This window comes from Schistocerca piceifrons, chromosome 7, assembly GCF_021461385.2.
Source record: "Schistocerca piceifrons isolate TAMUIC-IGC-003096 chromosome 7, iqSchPice1.1, whole genome shotgun sequence".
Classification (NCBI taxonomy): Eukaryota; Metazoa; Arthropoda; class Insecta; order Orthoptera; family Acrididae; genus Schistocerca; species Schistocerca piceifrons.
The window spans coordinates 19909539-19931143 of NC_060144.1; the positions used below are offsets into that span (position 1 = coordinate 19909539).

General features: G+C 44.2%; 1 protein-coding gene across 1 annotated transcript in view; it reads left to right on the forward strand.

The window, feature by feature from the left end:
* LOC124805057 (myrosinase 1-like) overlaps positions 1 to 21077 on the forward strand; it is a 59027-nt gene extending 37950 nt beyond the window's left edge. Inside the window, exons 7-9 of the mRNA XM_047265479.1 lie at positions 1110 to 1257; positions 17330 to 17478; positions 21066 to 21077. Of these exons, the coding sequence (XP_047121435.1) occupies positions 1110 to 1257; positions 17330 to 17478; positions 21066 to 21077 (309 nt within the window). The remainder of the gene's footprint in view (positions 1 to 1109; positions 1258 to 17329; positions 17479 to 21065) is intronic.
* The last annotated feature ends 528 nt before the right edge of the window (positions 21078 to 21605 follow it).

Genomic DNA, 21605 nt, shown 5'->3' on the forward strand with positions numbered 1-21605 from the left:
ACTCGCAGGAACGTCCTCCAGTACGTGATGAAAGGCTGTATCTAGAGTGTTAGTTCATGGAGAACTGTAATAACTATAGTTATTGCAGTCTGTCTCTGTGATCGGACACTATGTTGGTGTTACAGAAAGTTTCACAATTATTGACGTGTATATCTATTAGGAGCCTGAAAAGGCCATGGGGGTCAAATGCAAGAGATCAGAATATCCAAAGGGTCCTGCACCACGAAATATCCATGTATCATAGCGATATCCATGTAGCACACTGATGTCCTCAAGTTCTCTCCTTAGGAAACGATCTGTCATTTCTCCTCAGGAAATATGGAGGCTGGAAGGAGCCATTCATGCTCGAAATCAGCAAGACAGCAGCACCTAGCCTATCAATGAGTATGATGTAAGAGACATTATGTAAGAAGTGACAATATGATTGGTGCTTATAAAAAGCTGCTAACTACGGCAATCAGTTTGAAATCTCTCAAGATTTTCTGATATTTATGGAATGTGCAGTACTTCCGTGAGTACGACTACGGAGAATTGTCGACTTGTCAAAACGACTGACCAACGCTTATCAGTCTCCAGAGACCAAAATTTTCTGTCACCCTGTCGAACTCTCGACCTGTGGATGCCCATCAATTTTCGACGTCAGTCGGAAATAAAAAACAAAAAAGTTTGATGTGATTTTGTAAATAAAGACTGCAGATGCCATCAAGTCTCGTGACCAGATCTGAAGTCCTTGAGCTCCTTTTTTCTTGTGTGTGTGTGTGTGTGTGTGTGTGTGTGTCTCGGGAGCTGTCGTCTTGCAACAACGAGTACTGTCCATCTAGTGTACGCAGCAGCGGGCGTCGCAGTGTCCGCACACTCCGACAGACACCCTCCTCCAGAGTTGCCTCGATACCGATGTACGTCGCAGAGGGAAGACTGTGGCGCCCATCGCGCTAATAATCTCATCGCTCTTCCAGAAGGGTGTGACAGTTCTCTTGGCGTTTTGCAGTACCTTATATTGTCCCGCGTACTGCCTGGAAACAATTTCACAGTCCCTCTGGTGAAACAGTGCAGCTAAAGTTGAGTCGGTAAAAGCTGACAAAACAGTCACTCCTCTTTGATGTCCGCAGCTCGGCGCCTTCGGACACGCCCTGTTCACGGCGGAGGGCGACTGGCCGCCCGTCATGAGGGAGCGCATAGACGCCAACAGCGCCGCCGAGGGCCGGCCCCGCTCACGGCTGCCTACGTTCACGCAGCAGGAGATTGAGTACAACAGGGGTGAGTATCGTCTACTGTGTTACGTCCAGTTCCTTCATCGTCAACCACAACACGTGGAGTTTCGAATAGATTCATCCTATTTCACTCAACTGTATCAGCTACGTGAATGAAGAAAGTTTGAGCAAATTTTAGCTTAAGCGGGGGGCCAATTATGTTTAGCACCACAAATTTCATTTAGAGCTCCAAGAAAATTACTTGCCCCCCCCCCCTCTTGCGCAGACGGTAGGGGAGGGACGACGGTAGTGGTGGGGCTTTCCTTGAGGAGGCTCCAGAGCACTAGCAAGGTGTAGCTCTACAGCTGAAGCTAGATTTCCGCTCTACTAAAACTACCGAAATGTAGAATGACGTAGTAAATGGCAATGGTGGTATAACTGGTAGGGAAAGAAATGTAAATGAATGTGTACGAGAGAAAACGGGAACCGACAACTTTCTTTTGTTTGTTTGGTTGGTTGGTTGTTTTGCACGTAATTAGAACGGCACATCATTCAGTGTCAGTCCGTTGCGTATTTTATACCCTTACAGAGAGTAAATTGCATTTTATAAGTACTATAAATTAGCTGATTGTGTAACTTCTGCGCTTTTATGTAACCAAAGTGTTTGCTATTCCTACAAGTGCGGTTTACATGCACAAACATAGAAAAATGTACAGTAAATTTTTTCTGGGTTTGTGACCGCATTCTCAATATATAAAACTACTGACGTTTCGGTCCCTGTTGCAAGTGTTTCAGTTTACACACCCTGTAGAAGGTCACTTGCAACAGGGACCGAAACGTCGGCAGTTTTATATATTGACAATGCGGTCACAAACCCAGAAAAAATAAATTTCATCCATATTTCGCAGCTTCAAACGTGACTCCATAAAAATGTTATTGGGTTTGATGATGGCAGCGGAAGCCTACGTTTATATAAAAAATGCACATAATTATTCCCGTTATTTTCTGCTCAATAGAACGTTCTTCATCATGGTCAACAGTAAGAGTTTCCTGTTATTACTGATAAATACGAAACTGTTTATGAATAACAGAAACACGTTTTATACAAGTTCGACAAAGTATTGAAGCTACGTTCGATGTATTTTAGTTTCCGTTTCTTTTTATTTTATCTTTTTTTTTAGGAAATCCCGTTTTCTAGCGCTCAACGAGAAATCTGTATTGTTTTCTTTATTTTTACTGCAACACCCCTCTGTTTCACATTACAAATCAACAAATTTCGAATTAAACAATGGCAATTTCAGTTTTGCCATAAATAGTGTTTATTCTTAATTAATTTGCAGGAGCATAACTACGAGAATGTAGAACAAAAACGTTGTATAAAATGCATTTTAAACATCAGGTGCTTATTTCTTCCATTAGTCATCTATTAGTTATAAACCATCATCCCGAATGTAGGGTTCAACAGATTAGTTACGAGCATCTCCTATTCCTCTGAAGATCAACAGTATCGAATTATCCAGTGAAATTGTACAAAAACCTGACGTAGTTTGTCACAGAATACTGACAGGCATATCTCATGTCAAATAGACAGACACCACAGGAAAAACAAGACGAACGATTACGATTAAAAACGGCAAGGCGGGCGCTCGCGACAAGCGGGACATCAGGGTTCGAGTCCCGGTCCGGCACACATTTTCACTGTCGTCAGTCCACTCTACAGCTGATGGTTGTCCATATTCGCAATGGCAAATGCATTTCATGTATCAAATGACCAAAGCAAATAGGAAAACTGCTACAGTCTGCACTTACTTGTGGTAGTTCTACAACTTTGCTGAAGCCTTAACACAAACACTTATGTCACAGACCTTCTATGCTACACTAGCGAGTCTAAAAACGATAATATTCACACTTATTCCAGTATAACCCATAATTTGACAAGTCAATGATTTATTATTCAAAACGAAATGGGCCACAGGATTATGCTGAAATTGCAACAGAAACAGCGATTTATTTTCAAATTACTTTCAAGAATTTTCATCTTTCTCTTGTTGCCATATTAAAATTAGTTTCACTTGTCAAAATACAGCGATATTTACATAATTTCACCTCAAAAACGTGCTAACACGGTTAAAATAGTGTCAGAATGCTGAAACAGTCCGTTACTGAACAAACAATAGCTTACGAAAAGCTCACGCTCTGAATGCAAATAAATGTGTGATTCCTTCACTTATGTTATTGTAAACCCATACTAATTCTCATTTCAGCAGCTAGGAATGGCCCTTAATGTAATTGCAAAATTTTATTGAAAACATTCTAAAGTTACTCGCACATAACACTAGATAAGAGAGTTTTACATGTTAACTTTATTAAAAAACACTCTAGATTGCATGCTCTCATTTGTTAAAAACTCGTTGAAGTAGCTCAAGACTTTTACGAGATATGAGGGATGTTACGAACATTTCTTTTCACTCTGTCATTTGCACGGGTGATCAGAAGTGAGTGCATTACATTTTCTCTGGACTGTAAATAGACAATCCTGCCTCAAATTTAAAGAAGAATTCAATATGTTACCTAAATTTAGTTCAGAGCAATGTATGACCCAACCTGCACCAAATGAAAACTTATAGTGAGCTCCCTTTTTCATTGCAAACTGATCGAATTTTGTGCAGCAGCTTATTTTATGTCCAAATGTCACTAGTCCTACGACCATTAACTGAAGGATAGGCACTTCATTGTAAAGCTGCTGAATGAGGCTCCGAGATCAGAGAGGATCATCTTTTCACCAAATAGTTTCCTTCAAATGGTTCGAGAAACATTGCAGAGTAGGCAGCATGCACATTCCGCCACTGCCGCAGTACAGTTGAAGTGGACAGAGGATGTTTCGTTCGTGACGGACAAAGTGCCCGGCTCATTGGCTGACAGCAGACTGTGGCGGCCACCCCTCCAGAACCGATGTGTGGACTCTCCCAGAGTCTCAGAACGGGAATACATTTCTGCACAGGGGCCAAGTGTTCTAGTGCGATCTCAGCCTTTCACAGCCGATCAACGTACCCCATCGGACCCAGTACAAACATCCAGATAGTCACACACATCCCACCACTTTCAATGCACATCTGCAGCTGCTGCAGTCACCACCGCTGCTAGGCAGCGTTCCAGTTGGCCCAAAGTTTTTGGAAAGGGAGGTACGCACACGGAATCGTTCACAAACCATCACAAAAGAGATCACATTACGTATTGCGTAGAATTTACTAAAATACGACATTTATGAATCAGAAACTGTAAGTGATAAATTATTTCGTGTCAATCAGAAACTGAACACAGACATTTTCTTACGTGACTTATTTCCTCAGGTGTGGAACTTTTCTGAGTTGTGAGATGAATGTGAAACATTCGCAGAAAAATTTTCAACATTATACAGTATATTTTGAAAGACGTAGAAAACCGTGACTCAATTACGAACAGTTTCAGGACAGCTGTTTCAGAGGTGAAACATACACAGGATGATCCACTGGAAATGATCGCTGTTTCAGCGTTTCTCTCTTACCTATTGCAGGTTTCGATAATTTTAGTGATAAAATGAGTTCGCTATTAGACCGGTAACGTTAACCAAAGATATTGCATAAAATTTCATGTTTTATTCAATATTCTTTATCCATAGCTCGTCAGGAAACTAGCTTGCAGTTCGAAGAATCGAATGACATGACAGAGAGGTATTTATAGAGAAGATAGTGAGAGAGCTGTAATCTATCCGCATATTATTCAATATGTACACTCGGCAACCAACAAAAGGGAACTAATGGGGAATTTAAGAAAAGGAATTGAAATTCTGGGAGAAGAAATAAAAACTAAGGTTTCTCTCTGATTCATCCTGTCAGAGATGGCAAAGAATTCGGAACGGTGCGTCAATGAATTGAGGTTATACGACGAACATCTCAAAAAGGAAACAAGGTGATGATGTGCAAATTAGATTAGGAAATAAGACAATAAAGTTAAAAGATGAGTTTTGCTATTTGGGTTGCATATAACCGATGATGGCAACAGTAATACGTAGACTGGTAACAGTAAGAAATTATTTTCTGGAAAAAAAAATTATGTTAACATCTAACACTGCTCTGCACTGGTGCAAGGTGCCCTCGCGAGGTCACACCAGCGATCGGACAGTGGTTGCAAGTAACGATTTCCATTTGGCCACGGCTTCACAGCGAGACAGCTGGCCGAGGGCAGAGCTAGGGGAGACAGGTCTTGACCGACAAACCGGGCAGACGCACCTGTAACTATGTCCCACTATGGAGTGCTAAACATACAGTCCACTTTTACCAACCACGTACTTTTATTTTCAACCGCGCTTCCTTTACACGTATATGGACTAGTCTGGACTATGGAAAGAGAGAGGCAGCGCGGAAGTACCTCGCGTTTGGCAGTTGCCTACAAATATAACTTTACTTGTCAGGGAGGCTTTTCTGAACTTATTTCTCTAGAATTTACAAGCAACTCCTCGAGAGCGGGGTCGCAAAAGGCCTGTGGTCTTTTTGACAGTCGACATCCCACATACGATTTTCTCAGAATGGGACCCAAGGATTATCGCAGAGTGAGAAAGAAGTGGCAGATCAAATATTATCGTTTCTGCAAGATGAATCAGTGGAATGTGTGGTGTCGTGTGCGCTCGACTGTGCGGACAATGTACTTGAGGAGTATAGTGATAATAGGTGCTCAATAAGTGAAAGTGATTTTGAAACAGGTGTTGAGCCCTGTAGTTCATCATCATTGTCTGTTGTCGCGGATCATGGGCCTAAATACTGGGGAGGTCAGGAAACATTTTGGAAAATCCTCTTTGCTTTCCTTTCATGTAGCCATACCTAATCACCCGCCAGGTTAGCCGAGAGCGCTCATGCGCTGCTTCCTGGAATCGGGTAGGCGCGCCGGCCCCGGTTCGAATCCGCCCGGCGGATTAACGACGGCGGTCGGTGTGCCGGCCAGCCTGGATGTGGTTTTTTTGGCGGTCTTCCACATCCCCCTAGGTGAATACCGGACTGGTTCCCACATCTCGCCTCAGTTACACGGCTCGCAGACATTTGAACACTTTCGCACTATGCCATGGATTACACTAGTCGCAGACAGTTGGGGTGCACTAATTTCGTCCAGGGGGGTACAGGGTGGCGGCAGGAAGGGCATCCGGCCACCCCTTCCACTAACATTGCCAAATCCGTTGTAACCAGGCCGGCCCTGCCAACCTGCGGGAAAAAGGCAGAAGCGAAAGAAAGAACCTAGCGTCCCTAACCACCGCCGCTGCTACTACTACTACTACTACTACAAGACGATGACGACCACCACCATAACTACTACTACTGCTAAAGACACTCACTTTTATTTACAAACGAACTAACAGATTGAGCGTTTGAGAGTTGTTACTTGTAACAAGCAAACTCGATGTACCTTCTTCTTCCCGAATCATTCGACGACATCGTCATATTTCTATCTCGGCTTCCAAGTATTCGCTGTACTGTTTTTTCAACTGACGTCCAAGCAAGAGCTGATAAGCGATCCTGGGCCACACTGTTCCGCAAATACGTTTTTACGCGTTTAAGTCAATGAAAACTCCTTTCAGCTGAAACACTTGTAGCACGAATTGAAGCATTTCGACAAAACAGTTTGAAATCTTCTGGAAGATTTTTATCTACCCCGTTCTCAATCATTCATTTGCTAACGTCTCCTAAACTGACAGAGCGCAACTGCGACCGACTGAAAGACACGCCACAATGGATGCTGAGAACTAATGGCGAACTCAGCATGTAGGCATACCTACGCCTAATATAGCGAAGCATCGCCTAATATAACGAATAGAAGTTCATCACCATGTGAAAATCTCGTTTGCAGCTGTGTTACAATATTGTCCAATACATCCAAGTACACCTGTTTGAATTCTCTGTCGAGAATTGCCGTGCGTTTGGAAGACTGGTGGAAGAAATTCTTACAGGTATTATACAAGAACATCTCTACCGCAAAACTAAATTTAAGGGGGGTAGGACGTCAAACGGGCTGACTTGGAGCAGGAGAGGCACCAGAGGACATTTTAATTTCCACTGTCTATACTTTTACAAGTAAATTCATAAAACTATGTCAGCATGACCAGGAAGGATTCAGGATTCACACTCGTAGCAGCGGAAGTTCAAAAACGTAGCAAAATAATTTTTTTTACATGTGAAATTTCATCATTTTTTCACTTACTATTGGCTGATTTTTGCTATAGGTACAGGGTTATTACAAATGATTGAAGCGATTTCACAGCTCTACAATATCTTTATTATTTGAGATATTTTCACAATGCTTTGCACACACATACAAAAACTCAAAAAGTTTTTTTAGGCATTCACAAATGTTCGATATGTGCCCCTTTAGTGATTCGGCAGACATCAAGCCGATAGTCAAGTTCCTCCCACACTCGGCGCAGCATGTCCCCATCAATGAGTTCGAAAGCATCGTTGATGTGAGCTCGCAGTTCTGGCACGTTTCTTGGTAGAGGAGGTTTAAACACTGAATCTTTCACATAATCCCACAGAAAGAAATCGCATAGGGTTAAGTCGGGAGAGCGTGGAGGCCATGACATGAATTGTTGATCATGATCTCCACCACGACCGATCCATCGGTTTTCCAATGTCCTGTTTAAGAAATGCTTCTGCTTTAGCCTTTTCCGTAAGATTTTCCAAACCGTCGGCTGTGGTACGTTTAGCTCCCTGCTTGCTTTATTCGTCGACTTCCACGGCTACGCGTGAAACTTGCCCGCACGCGTTCAACCGTTTCTTCGCTCAGTGCAGGCCGACCCGTTGATTTCCCCTTACAGAGGCATCCAGAAGCTTTAAACTGCGCATACCATCGCCGAATGGAGTTAGCAGTTGGTGGATCTTTGTTGAACTTCGTCCTGAAGTGTCGTTGCACTTTTATGACTGACTGATGTGAGTGCATTTCAAGCACGACATACGCTTTCTCGGCTCCTGTCGCCATTTTGTCTCACTGCGCTCTCGAGCGCTCTGGAGGCAGAAACCTGAAGTGCGGCTTCAGCCGAACAAAACTTTATGAGTTTTTTCTACGTATCTGTAGTGTGTCGTGACCATATGTCAATGAATGGAGCTACAATGAATTTATGAAATCGCTTCAATCATTTATAATAGCCCTGTACACTTTTCTTCATAAGTAAGAGAGACAGTTCGATGAATTTTGCACAGCATGCAAACCATACTTACAGGTGTCTGAAACTCTAGAATCTATTTAATTTATGAAAAAATGAATGAGCTGTTACGTTTTAAACTTTATGTTTAGAAAAAAAATCAATTTTTTTAGTTCATTATCTCAATTTTGATTTGGAAAATTCTAGAGTTTATACATCTGTAAGTATGGTTTGTATGCTGTGCAAAATTCATCAAAGAATCTCTCTTATTTCTGAATAAAAATGTGCTTGTAGCAACAAATGCAGCCAATAGTAAGTGAAAAAAAATGATGAAATTTTATATCTAAAAACAATTATTTTGTTATGTTTTTGCACTTCCACTGCTATGAGTTTGAATCCTGAATCCTTCCTGGTCATGCCGACAAAGTTTTATGAATTTATTTGTAAAAGTATAGACAGTAGAAAATAAAATGTCCTGCGGTGCCTCTCCTGCTCCAATTCGGCCCGTTTGACGTCCTACGCCCCATAAGAAATTCTTACTGGTGTTATACAAGAACAGCGCTGCCGCAGAACTAAATCTCCACGGCCCATTTAGGTCTCCTTATTCACTGCACACGCGACAACTAACATTAAAAAGAAACCCTGAGGGGCACTACCACAGCTGCTGGCCTCCCGTACCCCCCAAGCTGTGTCTACGACAGCCTCCATCCCTTCTCCTGTTCGTGTAGTGACGTCAGGTTACCATGGCAACCCAGCGTTTGCAGGCGACGTGGAAAGGTTCTGGCCTCCCGGGCACATGCTTCGCGCCTCCAGCTGCTTTCGCATTTTGACTTGCTCTTTACTCCTGAGGGTTTAGAAGAAATGCTGACGAAAGTGCATAAAGGTTTACTGTAAAAGCAACTACTCCTGCTACTACTACCACCACAGAAAAGTGACGAGGTCTAACCCCGCTTGCCTCCTCTGATCAGCCGCCACTGCTTGTCCAACATGGAGCCGCAAGTCTCGTCCCTAGTGAAACGTAACAAAAAGAACATTTGTTGTCCGAGGAGGGGTGCTAAACATAATTACGTACACGGAAGATCATCCACAGCATAGTAAAAAAACAATTATCAACAGTTTTCGAATAAGATTGTAGCAATATAACCGTGTCGTGCATAAGAAAACCTACGGATATTCAAGGGAGGACAAGACACACTTGTTACAAAGAGCATTTGAAGGACGATCGATACAGTTTACGGGGTGTGTATGACTGATCTACGTTATGCACAACAAACTGCACGCGGCGTAGGTTACAATGATTTGAAGGGAAGCAGTGGACGGTTGCATAACTTCAAACAGAGCTACAGAGCTACAGAATTGCAAGATGTAAGATAATGAAATTTCAAACAACGCGTCCAACTGATGATACACGGCAAACTGCGGAATCTGGCTGAAAATCTGTAGGTGAGATAGACAAACTTATCCCATCGTTCAGCAAGTAATTTGTTTTCAAGTCCGATTAATCGAGGTTTGAAGAAGAAAAGCATATCAAAGAAACCCTGGGGATTAGAGGAACCAAGACAGTTGTATCGAGACCACTCACATCAGTATCTTGATGCATTTGTAGACAATTATGTCGACTGTTAATCTGCATGGTAAATTGGTTGGAAAGTTATTTATTGTACAGCCAGAAGTTGGAGGTGCTCTGCCCCCTACGATTGTTTCTCGTGTGTGTGTTCTTGCAAGGGCAGTAGGAAACATTTACGTCACAGCAAGCAAGAGTGGGAAAACGGGCGTGAGAGAACTACAATTGTGGAATAGTGGCGGATACAGAAAAACTTCAAGGAGGGGGCACTAAGGATGCCTTGAGCTACCTTTACTTTTACCGCAATACGAAATAAAAAGTCACATGCTAAATTTAAGAAAGTTTTATTTAATCTGATTAGTACGGCGTGGTGGGTCTCCCGCATCGTTCCCCTACGCTCTGTCAAGAAGCATCGGACTTCATTTCCATTTCCATACACATATACAAGACAATGCCATCTTACGACATACGAAAGTTACAAATGCGGTTCTCTTCCATAAATGATGAATTCTATACGCCTATTCTTCCTGCCAAATTGGTTAATTACATCGTCAATAGGACAATCAACTTAAGTAGCTTCCTATTCGGCGAATAGTCCGTATTTATAACGCTACGTATCTAAGGTTCTCTGTAGAAGAAAACAGTAGAATATTCGCGTCTTTTCTCGAACAAATGCCAGACACAATAACGTGTCGAGATCACTAGAATGGCCGCGACTTTTCTCGTAGGTATGTGTTAGTTATCTATGTGCCAGACAGAAACGTATAAAATACGATGACGCTGACACGCGTGCTACATAGGAAAGTACACTAGTCGATAACTCAACTTAGTCGAGTCGACTGACGAAAGAAACGAACGAATAGCGTGCCGGCTGACTGGCGGGGCCGGCCAGTGTGGCCACGCGGTTAAAGGCGCTTCAGTCTGGAACCGCGCGACCGCTACGGTCGCAGGTTCGAATCCTGCCTCGGGCATGGATGTTTGTGGTGTCCTTAGGTTAGTTAGGTTTAAGTAGTTCTAAGTTCTAGGGGACTGATGACCTCAGATGTTAAGTCCCATAGTGCTCAGAACCATTTTTTTGACTGTCGGGGGCGGCGGCGTGGGTGGCAATGCGGCCGGCCCCGCAAGGGTTGGGGGAGAGGGGGGGAGGGCGCGCTCCCCATGTGTATCCGCCACAGGCATGAGCAGTACTGCTTTTGGCCAATAGCTGGTCAATGTAACTTGACTTTGCTTGGTTGCTGATCTCCGTATGAAAATGCTCCTTTAGGACAAACTATTCTTCCTGAAAACTGTAGTTCATAGCACCTGAAACCATTGGACATGTTGTGGCGTAACAAGCTTGCTACGCCACACTGAGAAGGGAGCCGAAAGGCACGCGTACACACACGCTGACTGGCGTCAAGTCTGGAGCAGGATACGTTATGACTGCTATAAACAAAATACGTAGCTTTGGAATATACTTAACTTTTAATCACTCCTTGTGATACATCTCTCTTGACTATACAAATGAGACTCGTAAGATACATGCACTGTTACAATTGGCGCCTTGCTAGGTCGTAGCCATGGACTTAGCAGAAGGCTATTCTAACTGTCTCTCGGCAAATGAGAGGAAAGGCTTCGTCCGTATAGTCGCTAGCAATGTCGTCGTACAACTGGGGGCGAGTACTAGTCCGTATCCCCAGACCTGCCCTGTGGTGGCGCTCGGTCTGCGATGACACAGTGGCGACACGCGGGTCCGACATGTACTAAATGGACCGCGGCCGATTTAAGCTACCACCTAGCAAGTGTGGTGTCTGGCGGTGACACCACATTCCTCCCCCGCAAATCGGCGAACGGTCGTGTTATAAGGCTTCCGCCCGCCGTGGGGAGGACCCCATGTTGACGTATGCGATGAGGTGGGGAGCCTAACAACAGGCGAGGCTGTGCCACCCGCACCCGCCCATTCGGTCCGAGGGGAGCTAGGAAACGCCTGAAAACCTAGTCCAGGGTGCACGTCAACATGCGGTGTATGCGCCCGTAAAGAGACAGGAGTGGCCGAAGGGTCGACCTCCATTGCGTCGGGGTAGCCGACGCGCGATGACGTCATGTGGTCCGGAGCGGGCAAGAGTTCCATGGCGGAGGACAGCTGGTCACGGGAAGCGATCGGCGGCGCGTGACCCAGGGAGACGCTTGGCGGCTGCAGCGAAGCGTCCACTGCGGGCGGCGCCGGCTGGAGAACAGGCGGCGGCAGCTGCGGCGGCGCGTCGCCATGGGGCAAAATGGAAGGCATCGTCGGTAACACCTGGGGATGAGGCGAGCCAGTCGATGGGTCCCCAGGGCGCTGACCGGACGGCACCGTCGCTGAAAGCAGACGAGGAGCGGCAGAACCCGTGCGACGACAGAGGCGCAGCTGATTGAGATGCCGACGCACCTCACCAGAGGCCCCCAAAACCAAATACATCGCGCGGCCGAGGCAGCGAAGAATGCGCCCTACGAGCCAACGCCGTGAACCTCGATAGTTGCCTGGAGCAAAAGCAGGAGTCTGCCGCTGCACAGGAACCTGATGCGGCGGATGCAGCAAAGACATCAAGGTTCGATGAGGACGACCGAGGAGCAACTCAGCCGGCGAGCGACCATCTCGGGGCTGAGAGCGATACGAAGACAAAAAGAGCAACAACGCGTCGCCCCGAGAATGCGACTCTTTCAACTTCAACATCTGTGACTTGAAAGTCCGGACCAATCGATCAGCGCCACCGTTTGACTGAGGCGAAAACGGCGCGGATGTCAGATGTTGAATACCATTGGCCTTGCAGAATGACTGAAATTCTGCGGAAATGAATTGTGGGCCATTGTCGGAAACAATAGTCTGCGGAAGACCTTCAATGCAAAAGATAGCAGACAACGCTTGGATGGTGGCGGAGGACGTCGTGGAAGACATCCGGACAACAAAAGGAAAATTACTGAAGGCATCTACGAGAACCAACCATCGAGCATTCCAGAACGGACCAGCAAAATCGATGTGCAAGCGTTGCCAAGGGGAAATGGCTTTTGGCCATGCAAAGACTTTCCGCGGCGGTGCGGATTGTTGTTCGGCACACGCCATGCAAGAAGAACACATATTCGTAATCGCAGCATCGATGCCGAACCAAGTACAGTGCTGACGAGCAAGTTGTTTCGTTCGCACTATACCCCAATGTCCTTGGTGAAGAAGCCGTAAAACAGAGGACTGTAACGAACGTGGGACCACGACTCGGGACTGATCATTATCAGAACGCAACAACAAAACACCACGTCGAACAAATAGTCTCTCCTTGTGAGCAAAAAATCGGCGAACCAATGGATCCTCGATCCGAGACTTTGACAAAGGCCATGGCGTAGCAACAAAACGCAAGACGGTAGCAAGGACAGGGTCAGCAGCGGTGGCTGTAGCTACACGACGAAAATCAATCGGAAACGATTCGACCACTTCATCGGTTTCCGAATCAATGAACATGCAAGCAAGTTCAGAAGAATCAAATGCTTGATCCTCAGCAACAGGCAAACGGGACAACGCATCGGCGTTTCCGTGCTTAGCAGTGGACCGATACAAGATATCGTAGCGGTACTGCGAGAGGAAAATAGACCAGCGAATGAATTTCTGCGCTGTACGCGGAGGTACAGGCTTGTTCGGATGAAAAAAGGTTTGTGGTCTGTGATGATGGTAAAGTGACGACCATACAAGAAATCATGGAACTTAGTAACACCAAACACGAGAGCCAAAGCTTCTTTCTCTATCTGCGAGTAATTTCGTTGCGCAGACGAGAGCAATTTTGACGCAAAGGCTATAGGGCGATCATGCGAGCCAACTTTGTGCGCAAGCACAGCACCGATCCCGAAATCCGATGCATCGGCCATCAACAAAAGGGGTTTCTGGGGATCGAAAGGCGTAAGGCAAGTATGAGAAAGCGACGCCGATTTCAACTGGCGAAAGGCGCGTTCGCATTCCGTCGTCCAGACGAACGGAACACCTGTACGGCGTACGCGATGAAGCGGAGCTGAAATGGAAGAGGCATTGCGCACATTCACTCACTCCCAGTGATTCTAAATCGTTTAATGTGCTTGCGACCTCATCACGCAATGCGTGGGGAACATTGCGCGCTCTGAAAAATTTCGGTTGCGCGATTACTTTCAGTTCCAAATGTGCTTCATAGTTTTTAGCGCAACCTAAGCCCGGTGCAACAATGTCTGCAAATTCGTCACATAAGCGAGAAACACCGTCTGAAGGCACAGTCTGATTCACTGATAGGACCTGATTTACAATAGACATGTTAAACAACTGAAATAAATCTAAACCAAACAAGTTCACTGCAGTAGAAGAACGAAGAACGTAAAATGACACAAGTTTTGTTTGTCCCTTGTATGTTGCAAGAAGAGTGCACTGTCCTAACACAGGGATCTGCTGTCCTGAATAACTTTTTAACTGAACATTTGCGGCATGCAACGGAGGTTTGCCCAGTTGATTGTACGCGTCGTGATTGAGCAGTGAAACTGCAGCTTCGGTATCAAGCTGGAATGGTATGACCTTGCCATTAAAGTCCAAATCTACAAAAAGTTTATTGTCCTGCTGACGACAAGAGCGACTGTGTTGTGCAATTGGAACTGATACAGGTACAGCATCACTTGCTAATTGACGTGATTTCCGGCGACGTCGACGCACACTTTTTGTGGGACGAACACAGGCACTGTGAGAGAAAGTGGCACTGGACGGGGTGGAAGTAACGACATGAATGTCCATGGGCGAAGGTCCACGAGCCTGAGTGTCCTTAGTTCGATTCCGGCGCGAAGCAAAGGGCCTGGAATGGTTGTGATTGTCTGATCTGAGCTTTTTCTGGCAAACACTTTGAACATGTCCTTTCCTGTTACAGAAAAAGCAAATAGCTTGGCGTGATGGGCAATGTTCACGCAAATGTCTAGTAGCACACCGCGGGCATGATTTCACTGCATTTGTGTGCTGGCGCGGCACACCTGGTTTAGAGCGCGGCGGCAGCTGCGTCGAAGTGTGCGAGGGCCGGTTACCGGGCCGGTTAATGTTACACATGGCTGGCGAAGTTTCAAAAGATTCCTGAGCACAGTCAAGTGTGTCTTGTCTATCCAATGTGTCTATCACGTGTTGAAGGGAGGGATTAACTAGTTTCAAAATTTGCTCCCGTATGCGAACATCAGAAACGTTCTGTGCAATTGCATCACGTACCATTGTATCTGAATAAGAAAGGCCACAGTCACATTCAAAGGCACAGTCCCTAGTAAGTCCTTGCAATGTTGCTACCCACTCCCTATTAGTTTGACCGGCTGTACGTTTTGTACGAAAAAACGTATACCTTTTTGCAACTACATTAACTGTTTCTTTGAAATAGGCGTCCAATGCCGACAAAATTTCTTCGTAGGACAGAGTTGCTACGTCGTGTCAGGGAAACAATTTCACTATCACTCGGTAGGTGGACACACCTACACAAGAAAGCAAAAACGGCTGCCGCTCATTACCTTGAATTCTGTAGGCGGCTAGATGAAACCCAAACTGTCGGGACCATTCAGTCCAGGACTCGTGGTTTTGATTAAACTGGCGAAACGGCGGTGCCACTGCATGTTGTGGCGGCGGCAGCGATGAAGCGGCGGCTGCCGCATCGGTTTGAATGGCACGTTGACCCGGGACGAGCTGTCCAAGGGCATCCAATAACGCCTGCGTCTGCTGATTCTGCAAGCGATAAAATTCGGACAGTACATCTGGCGAAGCCATGACACAAGTAAATCAGAGCAAAGCAAGTAGAAAGAACACTTAAACCTCGTCGCCAATCTGTTGTGGCGTAACAAGCTTGCTACGCCACACTGAGAAGGGAGCCGAAAGGCACGCGTACACACACGCCGACTGGCGTCAAGTCTGGAGCAGGATACGTTATGACTGCTATAAACAAAATACGTAGCTTTGGAATATACTTAACTTTTAATCACTCCTTGTGATACATCTCTCTTGACTATACAAATGAGACTCGTAAGATACATGCACTGTTACAATTGGCGCCTTGCTAGGTCGTAGCCATGGACTTAGCAGAAGGCTATTCTAACTGTCTCTCGGCAAATGAGAGGAAAGGCTTCGTCCGTATAGTCGCTAGCAATGTCGTCGTACAACTGGGGCGAGTGCTCGTCCGTATCTCGAGACCTGCCTTGTGGTGGCACTCGGTCTGCGATGACACAGTGGCGACACGCGGGTCCGACATGTACTAAATGGACCGCGGCCGATTTAAGCTACCACCTAGCAAGTGTGGTGTCTGGCGGTGACACCACAGGACGAACTCAGACTCTCGATGTTTGTTTCTTCCGTACCTATAAAACATGTTATCGCACTATCTGCAGCTACACCTTACAGAATAGCCAGTTCACGATAAGCTCCCGACAATCTGTTTCGAATTCGATTGCATGCCAACACATTCCACGATTTCTCATCACCCCATTACACCACTATAATCCTACATCCATTTTTTAAGACCGAATACCCAGCTGAACGTCCTGCACGGTTCGTAACCCCCAAGGGGTTCGGCTTCGATCTTCATAGTACGGACCTTTGTGGTCACTGTGTCGCGCCATTTTTCATTCGGTCCATTTTCTGCCGCCCTCCTGGTGCACATGGCGAGTAATTAGCAGCTAACATTTTTCCTGTCATAACTGTTAACACAACGCATGCAAATGAGCGTTACCAAAGATTGAACCTGTGACCTCGCACTCAAGGCATTCCTTCTTAACCTTGTAGGAAAATGAAACATGGGCGAAAGGCAGTGCAGACGAGAAAAGAATAGAAACGCGTGAACTGTGGTACTACAGAAGAATGCTGAAGGTTACGTGGACAAATTCAGTTGATAATGAAGAGGTTCTTAATCTAATAGAGGAGAAGAGAAAGTTGTAGCCTGACTTGACTAATAGACGGGATAGGGTCATATAATACATCCTGATGCATCAAGGAATAGTTCACTTGGAATGGAGGGAAGGGTGTGCAGTAAACACTGTAGGAGGTGACCGTAGGTGGATTCAGGTTGCTGTGGTTGTGTGCGGATTAGGAGGCTCGTAAGTATAGACCCCCGTAACGAGGGGCATCAAACCAGCCCTCGAAATGGAGACCACCGCCATAAGAACATCAACCAAACATCATATCCAACATTGGCGAGTTTCTACACAAAGAATTGGTACACTACCGGAAAGAAGTTCCTCATTTTGACATGTGTGTTGTAAAGATTAATTATTTGTGTGATCATCTGAGTAAACCTTTTAATACTCTACTGCTCTAATTACTCAAATGAAGCACTAACGTACAATATTATTAATTAATAACGAAAGCATCGGAGAAGGCCTTCTGCTTTTCCAAACAGGCAGCCTGGAGAGGAACTGCAACTTTTGTGGCCGTGTTAACAGGAACGACGGACTTCATCGGCATCAACACGTACGGAACCGGTCTGGTGACGTTGGGCGAGACGGGAAGCATTCCGTCCTTCGCTCACGACCAGGGCGTCATCGTGTCCAGGGATCCTTCCTGGGTTGTCGGCGCCAGCGGCTACGTCTACGTAAGGAATCATGCTTTCTCAGATTTACAACACAAAGTGCACAACAGATACTTTGCTTGTACCATCTTCCTGTTCGTGTTGTGTTACGTGGCTAGACTTGCTTACCTGATTAAACGTAACTGTAGACATGCCAATAGCTTTCTGCTAAATGCTGCATTTGTTTATGTTTACGTCTGATAAAAAATGAAAATGAGCGAATAAATGATGACGGTCGTTGATAGTGCTGCAGACTGGACAAACGGAGCACTGCAGAATAATTTCCGCAGCTTGTTATTGTGTTGTTGGAGTCTTATGGACACGGGCAATAAACTACGCACACTTGTGCGAAAGCTGATGTCAATAATGGCGAAGACAGTCCCCAAAACACACACACACACTTTTTGCTGCGGAACTTGATGCCAGAAACCACAGTCTCTCGCTTGCAGACAGCACGCCTTATGCCCTGAGGGCGTTCAAGTATTTTTTCCGGACGTGCTCGAAATACGGGGTTAGACAATTAATAGTATAAAATGTGAATAAGTTGAGGCATAATTGAGGTATTTATTGTCGGTTTGTTTCTACAAGTATGGCAACTCAGAATATTTTCTATGTTTGCTTGCGGCATTTGGTACCGTGTGCACATGCGAGCACCTGCTTTGTTCACGTAAACGCGCCGCAGTATCCGTGTGGTGTCCACAGCAGAAGGTGTCCTGCGTGCTTTCTTTCGCGGAGAGAACCACAACATACTCGTGACTTGGTATTTCAAAAAGGTGGCGCACCAAGTCATTTTGCGAAGTCTGTGAGGGATTTCTTGGATCGCAGATTGCTGGGTCAGGAAAGGTAGTCTATCGATTGCTTGGCCCCCCAAGAATTAACTGTACCAGGAACAGGCCGAGATCCATCAGATCTGCGCCATTGCATTCGTGCAGCTATCGCAAATTTTATGCTTGCAATGCTGCAAGAAACTTGGAGTGAAGTAGAATGCAAATTAGATGTCTGTCGCACCACTAACAGTGCGCATATCGAGGTGTAATTAGGTCTGTAAAAATTCATTTTGAATTACGATACTTGCAGAAACATACCGTCAGTAAATATCTGAATTACTTCTCAAGTTATTACCTTTTTACATCATTATATGTTTAGCCCAGAAACACAGTACTTTCAACACTTATTTTACAGTCGCAGTTGTTGCTGTCAGAGTAACTATTTGTCATAGTTAAGTTCGCATAAGGATCATAACTCTGAACACATAAAATATTAATTCATCACTCAAATAATTGAATATATAAATGTGAAATATCATCGATCTAAGGCCAGCCTAAAGCATTTGATGGTGTGAATCACAACGTGTTCTCAGAGAAACTCCAAAATTGTACTAATTAATGGCAACTAATCATTATTTATCGTACCATTTAACAGAGAATTAGTTAGGGCCGATCCATGCATCTAACTCACATTCTGTGATAAAGGGGTAATGGTTTTCCTTGCAGAAAATTCAATTAAAGAGGCTAGAAACAGACCAAAAAAGCAGTCACATAAACAAATAATTTTATCTCCTGGTTTCACAGAAACTTCAGGAAAAAAAATGCAATGTATACAAAATACGAGAAAGATGGAACTTCACCAATGAGAATAGGAAGTGGTGGAAAAACAATATGTAAAACAAATAATAACTGCTTTCTATGTGTCGTTCACCATTTTGCAAGATAAGTCTTTGAGCTGATTTTCGAGGTCATGTAATATGCTGTTGACCTTCAATAAAAGCGTCCGGTAAATAAGTTCTTTTGTCCTTCACTTTTATAGCACATTCCATTTACACCACTTTTTAGCAACATTTAGAAAACACCGATTAGTTTATAAATAATATGAAATTTATTCCGTCTTCAGTGACTGTAATAAACCATTATTAGGACCAGAAGAGTAGCGCTTTGTTTAAAGAATTTTCAGCGGTCAGTGTAACGATTGTGTTTCTCTGATAAATCGAGGTCTTAAACAATTCTTACCTTTAAAATGACCATTGTTACGTTTCTTGGCTTCCACGTTGTTTCACACTTCCTTCTTCTGCACACAGGTTATTCTCTCGATTACTACGCGAAAGCTACTTTTTGTAAGAAATTTACTATAGTTAAGTTTTGTACCGGGATATGTTTTCGCTGGAGGCCACGGTTTTCGAGTTATTCAAGAAAAACGCAAAAACGTGACCTTCAAACGCACCTGCACCAAACACTCGTCCCTCGTGTATTCACGTGCTCCCGTGTTGCCGTGCAGTACTCATTTTCCTTTGCAGAATCGTAATAGCCTTACCACTTTTCTGTGCACTTTCGCTGTTAGATCCAAACACTCTGTTACGTAGATGAAATATGTCATACAGAGAAACAGCGAACACGGATCGGTACAATTAGGTTATCAAGCGCAAGAATCGTCTTCTACTGGCTTTGTTTACCGTAACCAGTACTTGAGCAGATGAGCATAATGACAACACATGCCATAAACACGCACCCACCGATCGACGGACCGCCAATTTCGTTTGCAGCCCACGCACGTCCTGATCGGCTTCACTCAGCGCTTCCTATCGCTGGATGCGATTTGCACATAGTAAGTTCATTGACATTATGTTCGACGAGATGACGCTCGGTTTGACACAAAAACAGAACTTTGCCCAGGCTTTTACTATTATTTTGAACTTCCACTGAGACCATAGTTTGCTAATTTATATTTCGGGTAAAAGCAATTACAGCTGCCTATTTCAGTGTCGGAAGCTGCCTTTAATTATTTCGAACAGTGTCGTTAAATCGATACACATGCTTTAATATCAAGGACAAAAATTCCAATGTACAAAAAGCGGAAGTGGAACAAGCAAGCACTTGATATTATTTATGGTGGGGTATTATCAAATTTGCCCGATTGGTCTGCGTTAACGATAAGTGACAAGTCTTCTCTAAAAAAGTGTGCCTTTTCCGTTATGTTAATTTCTTGGACAGCCGTTAGTCTGAACGACGATAATCACTTACGGTCGATACAGTACGAATAGCAAACAGGCATAACAACAATCACTCTCTAGCAAACAGTTCACTGTGTTTCCTCAAAACCAGAAAACATTCAACACAGTCTTTCTGAAACAGCGTTAAAAATCGAAAACGTTGTCAGTTTACTTCAGTAATAGTTGTTTCTTTCAAATTTGTAGAACGAGATCACATCTAGTACGAATCCTAGTGACTTTTCTTAATCAAAAGAAATTATTTGATCTAATTTTTAAAGTAAACATTTTCGAAACCTGTTACACCGTGTATCGTGTCTCCGCAAACACAAACGTATCGGGGAAAATGACACCTTTCCTCCAAAAACACCCTTAACTCTTTATTTTGCCATTAATGGCTGCTTCAGCAACGTTAACTTACAAAACAGATTTGGAACAAAATTATATCAGTGAGACGTATTTAATGAATATCTTAATTTCATCTGAGTTGCGTGTTACACATACCCGCATAACTTTTAGTAAAATATTACAAATAGTAAATTTTCAATAAAGATAGTCTTAATTGTGTTTGTAAACTAATTTTTACTATCTGATAAATTATTATCTATAACTGGTGACTATTCTCGTTCAGCACGTCAACTGAAATTATTTTTCATAAAAATATCGGACTGGCTTACTCATCAGGCAGCCGTGTCATTCTTCCATTGTGACATCTTCGAACAGAACATCTTCTTGGCAAGAATGTAACAGTCCTTTGTGACTCCCTCATTTCTATTTTTTAAGTTCATGATACTCCGAAGAACGAGCTAACCATCACTGTTGACTATCATCGAACGCACAATTAACTGTGGGCTGTTAAAGACTGACCGATCCTCGCGCGCCATTAGCTTTTTGACGTTTGTAGTTGTTTGACTGACGGAGGGCTACCGCGTTTCTGCATTGCGTGCAATCACGCCACCGATCGCAACAGAATAAATAGGCATTCATAAACAGTGTACTAAATTATAGATTCCAACCAACTGATGAAGATTTAATAATTTCTCCGTTAATTTCTCGTGAGGTTTTCAAAGATTAAAATATTAATTTCTTATCAATGCCATTTATGCCTCTCCTATTAAATTAACTATTAACCATTTGGAACTGTAAAAAAATTTCATTTCATCTGAGAAAC